At 37.8% G+C, this 16,270-nt stretch overlaps 1 protein-coding gene across 1 annotated transcript; it reads right to left on the minus strand.

Moving 5' to 3' along the window:
- Positions 1-100: 100 nt before the first annotated feature.
- LOC131157028 (uncharacterized) lies at positions 101-14,511 on the minus strand. Its single transcript, XM_058110865.1, has 3 exons — positions 14,245-14,511; positions 1,750-1,898; positions 101-310 (listed from the first exon to the last, which is right to left on the minus strand). Exons 1-3 carry the CDS (start codon positions 14,372-14,374, stop codon positions 293-295), a joined length of 297 nt encoding a protein of 98 aa, XP_057966848.1. The 5' UTR covers positions 14,375-14,511; the 3' UTR covers positions 101-292.
- Positions 14,512-16,270: the final 1,759 nt, after the last annotated feature.

Genomic DNA, 16,270 nt, shown 5'->3' on the forward strand with positions numbered 1-16,270 from the left:
AACAGCACAAACAACTCTAGTTAACTCGCACCAAAACATAAATAGAACATCAATAAACCATGTCTAACTTACAAATCTAAAAAGTCACATTACTTGTGTATGCCTTTAATTTCTTTCATTTTTCTGCTTCCTTTTAAATATTTTCAATTTGTCAATCATTCCCTTGTAGCCTCCTTACAGTACAATAGTTTCCACACAACATGAATTTGATATATCCCAAAGGGAAATATTTAAAAAGCAAAAAAGAACCATCCAGGGTAGCGTCCTTCACTCCCAAAGCTCCAGCAAAATATCAGCAGCAGCCACCCAACTGCCAAAGCATAATAATAAATGAGTAAAAAAGGAGGGAAAAAAGGAAACACCGGTTCAGCAAGCCGAGGTTAAAAGAGAGAATTTAAAACCTTGCTTTTCAAGTGGGTGCGGGTGTGAGTGTGTGTGTGTGTGTGTGCATCGTGCATTCCAACTATGCTCAAATCAAAATGGCCACATGCTAAGCATGATTGTACACTTTGGTGGGTCCTCTCCAGATCCCAGATGTATTTAAACCTAAATGGGCAATCCCAGTCAACAATAAGCTTCCAGGTAAACAAATGAATGGTATGTGAAAGTAACCAAGGCACCAATTTCTCTCTTTCAGCATCCAAAGCACAGATCTCTCTCTCTCTCTCTCTCAAATTATTTTGGGGATGTTAATGAAGGAACTATGGACTTCTTTTGTTGTGTAAAAAGGTAAGCCAATTTGTGGCAACCTTCTGGGGTGTGAACATAGGAGCCCCTACCCACAAGGGAACCAATGCAAAAAGCAACAAAGATAAACAATTGGTTGTGGGCCAAAAACATATATTAAGTTATTCAATACTATACATTCTTGGCCCACAACCTAGCACCTTAAACTTTTAGGTAAGGTACCAATTCATGATTCACTAGCATCTTAGGTTGTGTTTAGCTCACCAAATTTCTATTCCCAATATGAAGATTTACGAGCTTACAAAAGCATATGCATTGTTATCATATAGCAAGTGATCATGAAATTTTTTTTATGAATCCATGGCGTGGAATAGACAAGAAATGACTATTCCCAAATTTCACCATAGAATGTCTACTCCTTATCTTATTCCATGTAAGATGAAACACAAGCTTTTGCGGTAGAGTTTTTTTTTTTCTTCTAAATTATATATATCCCTATACACTCAATTCTTATTACATTCTTGTCTAATTCCATTCTATTCTTGACATTCCGTGAACCAAAAGTCCCCTTAAACATGATTGGAAGAAGGAAGAAGTCTTGGATTTGGATTTGTGTGGATTTGGACAAGTAATACAAAATTGTGTTGAATTTTGTCCAAATCCAAATCCAAAGAACCGATTTTAATCCATGCTCTCAAATGCAATGTTAGCATTTCCTGGTAACCATGAGTTAATCCAATTTCACTACTTAATAGTCAACTTTACAAATGCTCAGAATATAACAAATGCTCAGAATGTAGGATTCTTAGGTAGTGTTTGGGAGCATGGAATTAAAGTCATGGATTTGGATTTGTGCGGATTTGGATGAAACTTCATACAATTTTATTTTTCATTTTTGTCCAAATCTACACAAATCCAAATCCAAGTCTTGAAATCCAAGCTCCTAAATGCAAGGTTAATGCATTTCAAGTAAAAGCAGTAATTATAAAATGTAGGTAACAAACCCATGAGCAAATATTAGACCTCTGCAGTTGACTAATCAGGAGGATGTACATAGCATACCAGAATGGCCTCAATCTCCTTGTCAGACACTGGTGTTCGTTTGGGCTGAAGAGATGCCTTTCCTCCTACAGTCATGTTGGATGCCCTCGAGAAGGAAGTTTGATTAACATCCCCAGCAGCAGACGCTGGTTGAGTCTGGGCTCCAGAAACTGCAAGGTAATTATGCCAGGGGTCTACTACTAAGGTAGCTTCCAAAAACTATTATGAATTGCTTAAGTGCAGAATGAATCATGAAGAAGGCATTTAGCAAAGACCAAAAAATTCCTTCCCTAATAGAACAATGCATTACACTGTCAAAACACATATTTGGTAAAGATACAGCACAGGGTAAACTATTTTTATGCTGCTCACATATATCATAGGAAAACCATAGTGTGCCCTCAGATACACTTGGAATGAATAATATGGATATAAATTCTAAACGCAGATTGAAAAGGAACACATAAATGGAGATGAAAGCAATTCATTGCTACTGATTTGGTGCAGTAACCCTCCTCTCTTCACAATTGTTCACCAACCACACTTCACTGCACATTGGGCATAGACTGGACGGCACAACTAACAAGGTTAAAATTGAATTCAAGTGGCAACTTCTGTCTCCCACCATTATAGCTTCCTACACATAAACAGTTACATGTCCTCATCTTCCACGATAAATACAAGACTACGCACCTTGTTTATTTGGGTCCATTAGTAATTTGGTTTAGTGACCAAAAATCACATTTTTTAACTAAATTTAAAATCTACCTTGGCTTCAAATTTTTTGCAATTCTATCCTAAACTTTTTCAAGTACTGCAATGTTAGACCTCTGCCATAGTACTGTTGGTTTAAGCTCTTGCTGTTTACACTGTGATCACCTATTGCTGACATGGAACTATGGAAGTAAGGACCCAGGCGGTCATATTGACAACAGAGAAGAGAAAGCAATGAAGTTGGAACTTCACTTTATTAGGACTGAAACCAAAAGGAAAAATAGGGAAGGAAACATCACTTTTCCATTACTCCAACCTCTCTCCATCTTCCCAGAAAATAGAACTAGCTACCAGCAACTCTTCCAACCCGTAATCCCCAACACATTAAATCTATCTTCAAAGAGATGGATGGAGGGAAAAAAAGAAAAAGGAAAAAGAAAAAACCATAGTGCAGCTAGACTTTGCAGCTCGACACAAAGCATCCCATGGCAAACCATCTGCCATCAGCTACAGTCGCAAAGTCAACCTACATGAAATTATTTTAGAAAGAGTGTGTGTGCGTGCGTGCGTGCGTGTGTGTGTGTGTGTGTGTGTGTGAGAGAGAGAGAGAGAGAGAGAGAGAGAGAGAGAGAGAGAGAGAGAGAACAGACATTTTAAGAGAAAGCTCAGAGAAGCCACAGGCTGAGGTGGGGTTGGGTAGAATAACTGCAAGCAAGTGCCATCTTTAACCACGGAGCCTTATCTCTTGCAGTTGCAGCCTTCATCACCACCGATATCTTCATCTATCCCTACTTCCAGCAAAATTAATCCCTTCCTAACAACCACCGGAAAAATATGTAGCTCACTTCAAACATCGTGTTTCCCCCTCCACCAAGTGCCATTACCCAATACACAGCCACAACCTCCACCATTATGGTAGGTTAATATGATTGGAAATAGGCTATCACCTCTGCCATTGTTTTGAGCCAACCCTGTTCAAGGTGATGGTCCGCAGGCAACCCTGTTCATTTGCACTCACCCACACCACCCAACAATTACCTCTAACATCCACTAATTCCTGTGAGACCAAGCCATATTTTCTTATCAATTAATTTATTTGCAATTTTTAATACTCATTTGATTGAAAATCCTTTAAAATCTTGACCTTATGCAAATGTACAAATGTAAAGACCCGGAAAATTTAAAAAGGATTAAAATAATTTAGAAAAAAAATAATAAATAAAATAACAGATAAATAAATAAAAGGAATGACGGGGGAAAAGAAAAAAAATTAAAAATAAAGAAATTAAATTAAATTAAGATAAATTAAATAAATAAATAACTAGTTGTTAAATTAAATATTATTGTATTGGATTTATAAAAAAAAAAAAATTAAAATAAGATATATATATATATATATGTGTGTGTGTGTAAGTAAGTTAATATATATATATATATAAAGTACTGACAGAAAAGATAAGAAAGAAGAAAGAAGAAGAAGAAAGAAGAAGAAGAAGAAGAGTCAGCAGACGCCCCCCCCCCCCACTGCAATTTCCTGCAGGCAGCACGCGCAGCCGCTCCGTCTCCATCTCTCTCCTTCTCTCAATTTTTCGACGAGTTTGCGACGGATCGGGAAACGAAAGGTGCCGTTGGATTCCTGGTTCCGCTGCCGACATTTCTACTGGAGCAGATTTTTCATGGGAACGATTTAGGCACTGCTCTTGGGGAAAGGTAATTTTTCTCCATTTTCTTAATTTCGCCGTTAATATGTGGTTAAATCGACGAACGGACACCACCACGGGATCCTAGTCGTCGTGATCGTCATTTTGACGTAGGTAATTTGTCAATTGGGGTTTTCTAGGCCCTACTCCAAAGCGAGAGTGGGATTTGGGAAATTTGGCAATTTGGCTAAATTTAAGGGTATATTTATTTATTTAGGAATTATGACCCTAGGAAATATTTAAATAATATTTTATTCACGAATAATTTATTGGAACTAAGAATTTAATTTCAGGATCCGGGTGAGCGCCACAGGTATTTTTCGGAGTCCCTATTGGCGTAATTTAAGAAATCAGGTAAGGGAAAAAATATATATTAAATCAGAATTTTTATGAATTTAATGAAAAAAATAAATTGTGTTATATGTACGTGTATATGTTTCGGTATGGGTAAAATGCCAACTGTTTAAATTATATTTCTTTCGAATTTAGGGTTGTTTATTAGATATATATATGCGAAAATGAACTGAGGAAAGTGGAAAAATATTTTCAGGATAATTAAGTAAGAAATGAAAGGTATTTTCAGTATATAAACACTAAATATTGGTTGGCTTATTTTACAGGCAGTGTATGAATTTTACTGTTAAATTGTGTGGCATGAGATTCTGTGCAAATATATGTTAAATGTATGAGATGCAAGCTAAGTAAGTAAAACCATGAAAATAAAAGATGATATGGACAATGTTGCCTATGTGTGTTAATGCAACCATGTAAACAGCTGAAAAATGCTGGGTAAACAGCTGAAAGATGCTGGGTAAAACAGCTAAAAGTGGCTGGGTAAATGTAAAACAGCTGAAAGATGCTGGGTAAAACAGCTGAAAGTAGTTGGGTAAATGTGTCACAGCTGAAAGTGGTTGGGTAAATATAAAACAGCTGAAAGATGCTGGGTAAAACAGCTGAAAGATGCTGGATAAAACAGCTGAAAGATGCTGGATATGAAATGAAATGAAATGAAAAGGGAAATGAATGGAATGGAAATGAAATGTGCAATGTGAACAATGTAAAATGAGAAAGAGTCACTTAAAGTGAAATGCAATGTAATGTTAAGCCATGAATATAAACAGATGTGTATGATTAAATAATGATAGAAAGAATGATGTATTATGATATTAGAAGTATGTATGTACATAGAACATGTTACGATTGGGTAAGGTGTACCTTTCGCCTGAGGGCTTGCTGAGTAAGGCGAGTGCACTAGTAGTTTCAGATGTGGCAGTAGCTGCATAACGCGCTAGGGCAGAGGGAACCTACTTGTATGGGCGGGTAGAATTCCCTATCCTTAGGGCCTTTGCCGATAAACTATTGTTGAATGCGTGAGTACGAGATTAATTTATCACTTGAGGGCTTACTGAGTAAGGTGAGTGCCCTGGTATGCTTAAATTGTGACCTTCGGGTTGCCAAATGTATCAGAGCAGAGGGGTGCTACTTGTATAGGCGGGTAATCACCCCTATCCTTGGGTAATCTCATGGGTTAAACATTCGCATGTGTTTGATTAGGATCAGAGAATGATTTCGAAAATTATGTTAAGGATTTTCAAATGTTAAATATTATGTTATATATAAACTCATATTGGCCACACACTGCTTTAATATATGGTTTCTTCCCTTACTGAGATGTGTCTCACCCGAATATAAATTTATCTTTTTTTCAGGATTTCATCGAGATCGAGCTTAGAGAGCTCGAGATTCTATAACATTATTGGAAAATAGTAAAAGAAAATGGTATATTTTTATTTTAATTATGGGATGCAAATATTTATATTTTACGTCCTTATATTTTAAGTCTGTGGAAAAAAGAAAGTTTGTGAACATACTGAATTATTTTGGGAGTTCTGTAGATTTATGGAAATGCAGGTGTTGGATGATTTAATATGGATTATAGTTAGAATTAGTAAACTCTGGTATTATGTTATATGGAGATTATGATCATGTTTTTCGCTGCGTAACAGTATAACGTACCGGACCCGGGTTTAAGGGTTCGGGGCGTTTCAACAAACCTGTCAGTAACATTGACAAATTTGTTCCCCATGTATGACTCCTTAAGAATGCCTGTAAGCTAAACAAATTCTTTCTCCATGCAGGCACAAAAAACAAACAATTGCTTAATTCACTGTCCTCCTAGCATTTGTCTTTATAACTACTCCAACCCCCATTTTGCTGTGTCATTGTCTATGTAATCAAACAAAAAATAAGATGGATGAAAAGGTTGGTCAGAAGGAAAAGTGCAGTAGTCTTAACTCCAGCTTCATCACCTCAGCTGGCTACAAAAACCGCCATTGTCACCAATCACAGACCTAGAAATTTTATTCAGTGGGATCAAAATACGAACACAGACAAATAAAAGAAGCATATAAAAAAATGAAAATAAAAATTAAGGATACTGAGTATTTTTGCTAAGATATTAAGATAAGATCAAAAGCTTTCATCATTATTTTTAAATGCATTTACATAAAAGGCCTTTTTTTCCTTGCTGTCTTGATGTGGGGGAAAACAGTATTTTCAGTGGGGACAACTATTAAAATTATTTAGGAACCCCCCCCCCCCCCCGCCTTTTCGAGGTTCCAGCGGAGCCACTTTCACCCAGAGCTATCAACCTTGGCCTGCTGCTGATTGTCACCCATCTTCATTAACAACTCATTTCTCTCCCAAAACCCTCTCAATGACAACTATCAACAACCCCTTGAATTATGACACCTACACAAGCTACCTCTTGAGCACCCTCTGAGGCCAAGGCAGAACAAGGAAAATAAAAAAGTGAGTCTCCTCGAGCATCACACAGCCAGTTCACTAAAGATGGAATACAAGGGTTGAACAAAACATAAGTTGGGTCACTCGCTGTTCTCTATTGCTTGCAGACAGCGCCTTGCTTCCATGTCAACAAAAAAGGGTCAAGTGATAAATGAAAAAGGGAGCCTAAACTAACTGCAGTGTACTAGAAGTTCAACATTGCAAGAATTAAAAAAGTTTAGAATTGACTTACAAGAAGTTAAAGTTTGGAATAAATTTGAAATTTTGGTTGAGTCCAAGTGTTTTTTTTTTCCAATTAAGAAAGTAATGTTAATGTTGTGAAAAACAAATTGCACAACGGAATATATTTAGGATCAAACACACAATGCAACACTCAATGATTAATATACAGAACAATTCACAACCACAGCAATATGTATGAAAGCAATAGAAACAACATAAGGAATTATGTGGTTCGGCAATGCCTACATCCACGAGAGCAAACAGCAACGATTCACTATCTTCTTGTACAAAGTACATGAACAATGCATCAACCCTCACTACAACCATATACAACCATCTTACTCTAAATACATCACAAATGACATATAAATAGAGTTCCAGGAGGTTTTCCCTCCAAACCCCAACCATATTAACATCCCCTTATTCAAATTTGAAATCTGTGTTAGGTTCCCCGAGCCAAACCGTCAACGATTTCAGACAAAATGAAAATTCATTTAGACACTACTCCAAACCATCGACGGTTTGAACCTTATCATCGATAGCTTCCCCCGCTGCTGCTTGATTTTCTTCATGTTCTCCCTTTGTGCATGCTTTCCACTCGGTGTGTGAGCCACATATCACAACAATCTTCACCTTGGTGAACATACGCCCCTTAGAAGAAACAGAAAACATGAACCCACAGCTCCACCTTGACCTTGGGACGTTAGGTTGGGACCACCTTCCGTCTAACAACTGGAGACAAACACCAAGTCCAAGCAACGCTTGAACTTGCACATGGCACCTTCGGCTTCTGTCATGAACCCCAATTCAGTTGTAGATGTTACACCCGAAGACTTCACCCTGGGCTTCCAACAAGGGCTTTCCACAACAGTAAACACAAAACATGTTGTAAGCTTTCTATCACCAAAGCCTCCTGTATAGTCTTCAACAAATCTCACAACTGACGGACCACTTTGTTGCCTGCCGAAACACCCCATTGCACCAGCATGAGGAACCTTTGACATATCCTAGACTTCATTGTCCGTCCTTGGGTACCGAGTGGTAGACATTTTACTTTTAACTCTCCACAGAACCCCCTGAGACGGCAAACAAAGTCTCCTGGTAGTTCTGTCCACAAAGCCACCCTGAGATAACACTAATCTCTCTACAACTTTGTCCATGCGAATCTTCAAACCAAGACCCTTCTTGGCCGTACCCAAAACCTTCATGTCAAAACCTTTCAACAGAGTTCCCAACTGATTAGCCTTAGTCAAAGCCTTCCCGGCCAATAACATATCATTCACACACAATAGACACATCACTCCCTTACATCTTATCACCCCCTTCCATCCTGGAAGTTCCACCAACTCCCACACCTAGTTCTTATGCAATACTTCCATTTCCTCCACCATAGCACTCATCCACCTATTTTTCCCTTTGCTGTGCACCACATCTTGAAAAATAGTAGGAATCTTTCTGCTGGTAGTAATGAATGCATAAAGCACCAGAATGTCAAATTTATACCTGAATGGTGGTCAGATAGTGCACCTGAGCCCACCGTGATACTGCTGGTCTCTCGAGCTGAAACTCTCTGCAATATGAACAATGTCATCTCTGCCCTGAGTCTGTAGCTTCACCTGCATCACATGCCCATTTATACTGTGATATTATTGACCCGAGATAGAACCCCTGCATTTCTACTTTGAGTATCTAACTCCACCTGAATTACATGTTTGTTGCTGTTGCAGTTTTCTGGAATTTGTTTTTCTTCCTTTACCTTAGTATGCTGCCCCATGGCTTTCTCACCAAAAATCATGTCTCCACTAATTACCATCTTGTTTGCCATAGGATCACCCAACTTGAACTCACCTTTCTTATACCCCACAAAGATGTACTATCCAAACATAACACCAAGCCTAAATCCCACCTCACTAGAAACGTGCACCTGTGGACATCCACTCAAACCCGAGTAGTCTAACGCAAAACCTGCCCACAATTCTTCTTGAATTGAATTAGCGTACTCAGTCCCAATGTTTGACCAGAGAATCTCTCTCTCGGTCTAGTTTTCCACCTCAACCACAAGTTAAACTAGGTAAACACCTCAAACTTGTGCCACATGAGATACACCAAGATCTTTCATGATAAACCCATGAAATACATATGTCTACTCCATGATGCTATCATCACCAGTCCCCAAACATTTAAATACATGTAGTCACCCATATGCCCTAATCGCATATGCCATGGAACATTTGACTCAAATTCTACAGCTGTAGCTCCACCTACAACTGTGATACCTTGCAGTGCATAGATATTTCCCGCTATCTTTTATCTTTTCATCACCATCAAGTTGCCTTCACACACTTTCATTTCCCCACTTTTAGACTTGTAACTATATTCATTACAATCTAAAGTGTCTAATGAAATAACATTTTTCCTCAGATCCGGTATATGTCTTACATCACATAAGGTTCGCACAACACCTTCATACATTTTGATTTTTACATTTCCAATACCAATTATTTTGCATGAAATATCATTTCCCATCAAAACTGAACCAGTATTAAGTGACCTATAGGTGTTAAACCATATTCTATTTGCTGTCATGTGATAAGAGCATTCGGAATCTAGGATCCAAGAATCCGTGAGGCAGTCTAAACCCGATGAAACATATAGCATATCACCATCACTGCTCCCTGAGTCTCCTTCCACTACATTTGCAGATTTTGATGGACCCTACTGATTTTCAGCATTCCGTTTCTTCCACTCTGGACATTCCGATCTTATGTGCCCAATTTTATGTCTTTCTTCTTCCCGGACTGCAATCGAGATCCACTCCGAGACTTGCGTCTCCCATGTTCCCGATTACTCTTCACAATAAGCCCTTCACCACGTGAAACTTCATCGCTGGTCATTTTTCTTTGATGAAAACTGAGCAATGCGCTTGTCATTTCTTCCAAATTCAAGCTTTCTTTGCCCCATGTCAGAGTGGTAACCAAATTCTTATACGTGTGAAACGCAGGTAGGGAATTCAATAGCATCACTCCCTTGTCTTCCTCCTCGAACTTTACATCAACAATTTGATTGAATGCGTTGATACGTTGGTTCAAATCCAAACCTTTTACCATCTTAAATCATTCACAATATGATTGAATGCGTTGATACGTTGGTTCAAATCCGAACCTTTTACCATCTTAAGTCAATACAACCTTTGCTTAAGAAATAATTTGTTCAACAAAGACTTAGAAATATACCGGTTTCCAATTTTTGCCAAACTACTGCCGGAGAATTCTCATCCATGACGTGATACAGCACATCATCAGCCAAACAAAGTCAAATGGTTGATACTGCCTTTACCAACTTGCTTCATCCATGTCTTTCAGTTTAATTCTGTATAAGGCCTTCACCATGCCTTGCTGCACTAAGAGTTCCATCAAACTTGATAACGTCAAATTTCGCAGATGAAGATCCAGAGATCATTACAACAATGCTTTGATACCAATTTGTTGTGAAAAACGAATTGCACGGCGGAATATATTTAGGATCAAACACACAATGCATCACTTAATGATAAATATATAGAACAATCCACAACCACAACAATATGTATGAAAGTAATAGAAACCGTAAGGACCCGAATCCGAAAAATAAAAAAATAAAAAAATAAAAGAAACGAGAAATAAAGGAAAAGAAAAGAAAAAGAAGGAAAGACGGTTTGGCAGGATCAAATTGTCGACGGTTTTCTGGAGCCCAGGAAAACCGTCAGTTTTCCTCTGAGCAGGCTTACTTAAGTAGTAAGCAATGTATTTTTATTTCATAACTTATATTCCTTTCTCTTTCTAAATTAGGTCTTTTGGACTCTCTCTCTACTCTCACTCTCTCATGTAGCTCTCTCTCCCCTAAACTCACCCAGAGTCCGTCCTCGCTCCCCGATCATCTCTCCCTCCTCTCTCGGCTTGCCGGCTCACTTTCGACGACGGGTTCAAAAGCTAGGATTTTTGTTTTTCAGAATGTAAACAACTTATATTCAGGAACAGATAAGGGGATTAGGTTATGTCAGGTTTTTTTTATCAAAATTGAATCGATTAAACTGTTTGTATGTATGTATTTTCATGGAATCAATGGTTAGTTCGAAATCCAAACGTTCAAAACCGAGTCTATAAATATGGGAATATCCTACGATGATTTTTGAACGACTCGAATGGTTGAAAGCTTGGCTTTGTTGTTACACACATGTCTTGAGAAAAACCGAAAGGTATGCGGTGATCATCTTAGTTTTCCTATAAAATCTATATGTATGTATATATATAAGTGTGTTGTGAGTAGTTTAAAAGGGTGAGATGATCATACCTGATTTTTATCAAAATTCACTTATTATTTTAATGTGTCCAGTTGGTTTATTTGATTATTATTTAATATTCAAAACGTGTGGCATGAGAATAATCCATTTTTGTTTCATTGCATTTTGGAATTTGAGCATTGTGGTAAGAATATACGGTGATATAGTGAACTATACTAGTTTATAAATGAAAATGGATATGTGATATGATGGCTGTGTGTCAGGTTTTGATATGATGGCTGTGTGCCAGGTTTTGATATAACGGATGTGTGCCGGGTTTTGATACGACGGCTAAGTGCAGAGTTTTGATATGACGGCTGTGTGTTGGGTTTTGATATGACAGGTTTTGCATTGAATTACGAAATGAGTTATATAACAATTTTTATTACTTAAATTGCATTATATGATTTAAGAACCCTGAGGACTAGATATGTTAAGGGCATGGTACCGTAGCCAGTATGTGATATAGTGCAACCACACTATTCTGGATAGAAGTGTTGGTAATGAAAATTCGATTTGGCCACGGAAGGATTGTGTATCCCCTTGGAGTCTAGACCAGGCTGGGTAGGCAAATCAGACTTGCAGACATAAGATTTGACTTAGTCTGGTGGTAGGTCATCCAGATTTCGGACCAGTCTTCAAACCACACAACCCTATCATGGGGGTCTATACATGATGATGTGTTTGTCCAAAAGGTGTTTCTTCTACGCATATGTGTGAATTTATGTAACCCATGTTAAATATGTATTGGATTGATTTATATTATGGAAATAAATGCATATTTTTAACTATATAGGTGTGAGTACGGTTCCCAAATGTTATTATGTTTAAAGAAAGTGATGGATGTTTTCTGCATATACTAAAACTCATGTTGACCACACCCTGATATTAACATTTTCCTTCTTACTGAGAGGTGTCTCACCCCAATGATCATTTGACTTTTCAGGAGATACCAGAGACCGTGCTTAGCCAGCTAGGAAGCTGGGTTTAGATTGTTTTGTTATAGTAAGTGGGTTGTATGGATTGATATTAGTCTTCTTTCGTTTCTGTTAGATTGTAATATTAATAGCTGGAGTCACTTATGTATGGTGGTAATTTGAACTTTGGTAATACATTTCAGGATGTTCAAATTATTTCTGCTACTTTTATATGACGATTGTGGTATCAGGGATTGTAGAAATTTTCAAATAACAACCTAGACCCCACTTTCGGGTTTGGGGGCATTACAGAAACAACACATAGAATTACGTGATTCGACAATGCCTGCATCCACGGGAGCAAACGACAAAGATTTGCTATCTTCTTGTACAAAGTACATGAACAATACATCAACCCTCTGTACAACCATATACAACCATCTTACTCTAAATACATCACAAATGACATATAAATAGAGTTCCCGAAGGTTTTCCCTCCAAACCCCAACCATATTAATGTCCCCTATTCAAATTTGAAATCTGCGTTGGGTTCCCCAAGCCAAACCGTCAACGATTTCAGACAAAATGAAAATTCATTCAAACACTGCACCAAAACAATTAGAGTCTTACCGCCGATGGTTTCCCCTGCTACTGTTTGATTTCCTTCATGCTTTCCCTTTGTGCATGCTTTCCACGCAGTACACAGTTAATATTTCAAGTTTAACTAGGACTCAGGATTTATTACATATGGGAATAATTTAATGTTAATATTTCAAGTTTAGTGAGGAATCGGGATTTTATCACATATGGGAATAATTTTTTCTTTGTTTAAAAATGTTCTAGAAATTTTGGATGATAATAATGAATCCCATATGCTTGGTTTTGGAATGTTTCTTTATGGTTCAGGGGTTTTGTAACACATATTGCCACACACCAGCACATGCGCACACACAAGTTTTGGATTGTTTCTTTATGGTTTAGGGGGTTTGTAAGACATATTGCTATATACCAGCACACGCACAAACATACAAGAGATAGGAAATTATAAAGATTGATTGAATTTCAAATTTAGTGAAAAAATTGTATGTTTGTGTGTGTGGAGAGAGGCAGGGGAGCTGCATAGAACCCCTGGGCATTTTCCATGTATCATACTCATTCATCTTCATCTTCTCCCCTCGAGAAATTCTTACATGTCTCAATTTCATCATCATCCTCACACATTTGATGGGTCACACCATTAAAAACGTATGGGTCCACCAAACATATGGTGGTGATGTGCTCGGTATACTGGACACATGCAAGAATTCATCCTCCTCCTCTCCTCCTGCAGTAACCCAACCTATATTTTCTTACTCTATATCCCCTTTCTGAGTTCCACCCCCCTCTCTCCCTGCAAACCCCACTAGGGCATTCCCGCATTAAGATTCATTGCGTCATTATATAAAACCAGTGGAATATTAGCAACAGTACTTAACTATAGTATCATGGCATCATTCAATCTCTGAAAAAAATATTAAAATCCATGAGAGCAACACAAGTATTTCAAGACAGAGGCAAAAGCAAAGCATTGTAGGGACGATTTCAAAATAGATTTAAGGATTTCAATCAAGTTATATCAAGACAATAAGCTTACAAGCTCAAAACATGTATACACATCCAGAAACTCAAAAAAGCACAACTATTTAAACAAAGTCACAAATCTATTCGAAACTTATTTGTCATGAATCGATACTAACTGCATCTAGAAAAATAAAAGAGCACAAGTTCATACATGAAACAAAAACCCAGATGAAAAAAAAGAAAAAAGAAGCGGCGGTGGAGGTATCAAATTGGCATAAACCTGAGGGTTTGGGATGCCTCTGAGGAAACTTGATTCTGGGTATTCTCTTCATCGCCTGCGCTGCACCCATCTCTCTCTCTGTGTGAAAACGATGGTCGGAAAGTTGAAGGTGGTGTGGGGCTGGTTGCATTTAAACAGAGATCCGGAGGGGCCGGCTGCCGCGGCGATCCTGTCTGACGACCTGGTCCAAAAAAGGGCAGTATATCCGAAGATATGCCCCCACATGAATGATATAGTCTCACATAATAGGTTAAAATGAATATATATATATATATATATATATATATATATATATATATATATATAGAGAGAGAGAGAGAGAGAAAGAGAGAGAGAGAGATTAATTTAAAAGTACATAATTAGTTGGGAGTAATTATAAGGGGCATGCTAACATTAGGTTAAATCAAGAAAAGAACGTTAAGAAAAAAAGAAGGGCAAAAACTCAAAAGAACTAGTTGTATGGTAACTTCTTATAAGCTCTAACTGTATGTGATATTAGCTGCAAAAAGTAAAGATAAGAAGAAATGAATTGTCCTCTCTCTCTGTCTCTACTTCTCTAATCATTAGGAGATCTCATAAATTTGGTGAAGGAAGGAAAGAGAAGGAGGAAAAGTGGGAGAAATGATTTCTTCAACTTTTCCGGGTGTTCTTCTTGATAGGTTCAATATGGTTGATTTTGGTATATAAAGTTTTTAGTTTATAACTTATTTATTTTCCGCTTAAAGTTATTAACGTGAAGTTCATGATGATTGAAGATCTGTTGGCTGTTATTCATAAAAAAAAAAATTTCTTACATGTGGTATCAAAGCCAAGTTGAAATTATCATGGACTTCCTTTAAAAGAAAGATCATTTATAGTAATATTTTTTCGATCTGATTACGGTCTTATAAGTAAAGTTTATGGTTATGTTGGTTTTTTTGGATTCAAACTGAAAATATATGTGTTATTTGTAGGATTTTTGGGATAATAGTAGACTGAAAATTATGTTTCTGAAATACTGAGCTTGCTGTTCGAATGGTTTTGTTGGACTCTCAAAAAATCGTTGACAAATTGAGATACCGAGAGCAGATAAACTGAGTTCCAGAAAACCGTCGACGGTTTGTCTGAAGCAGCTTGAAATTGTGTTGACCTTATGGGTCATACCCTGTTTTGATTATGACAAATACTCAGGTATTTAATGACTGCCGAGTTGATGTGCATGTTTATCTAGATAGTATCCTATGATGGCACTCGGAGACCCAGAGGAAAACGAAAACTTTGAAGACCCTAGATATAACTTATTTGTTGTAATTTATATTTGGGTCTGTAATATTTAAGTCAGAAAGGTCTGTAATAGTAAATAGGGATTGGTTTGTAATAAGCTCACACACATCACATGTATGATTTATTACGTAAGCTCAAACAAACCGTAAATGAGAAATGACCTTAGAAAGACCTTAGGGTGTAGTCGACCGATACTGAACTTTTTCGGTGTCTTCAAATTGGACCCCAAATGACCCTAGGACACACACATTTACACATATGTTTGTTAGGCACTTGAATAGGGCTTATATGTTTCGAAACGGGACCGAAATACACACATGGTGCATTTTTTGTTGACCAGCCAAGCTAGTTCAAAAAGCCCTGGTCGACCGAAACCTCCCTGGGTCAAAGTTTGACCATATGGTCGACCGAACCAGGTAGTTCAAAAAGCCCTGGTCGACCGAAACCTCCCCGGGTCAAAAGTTTGACCACCTGGTCAACCGAACCAGGTTGTTCAAAGATCCCTGGTCGACTGAAACCCTCCTTGGTCAACATTTGACCATCTAGTCGACCGAGCACTTTTGTACTCCAACTACCTGGTCGACCGGAGGGTCCTCGGGAAAATTTCTAGCAGTTTGGTCGACCAAACCAGCCAGTTCAAAATGGCCTGGTCGACTGAACCTCGAAAAATTGAGAAATCTTCTTCTCTTGGTCTACCAAAACCTTAGTTCAAAAGTCCCCTGGTAGACCGAACCATATGAGACTTGGTCGATCGAACTTGTTC

This window comes from Malania oleifera, chromosome 6 (assembly GCF_029873635.1).
Source record: "Malania oleifera isolate guangnan ecotype guangnan chromosome 6, ASM2987363v1, whole genome shotgun sequence".
NCBI lineage: Eukaryota > Viridiplantae > Streptophyta > Magnoliopsida > Santalales > Ximeniaceae > Malania > Malania oleifera.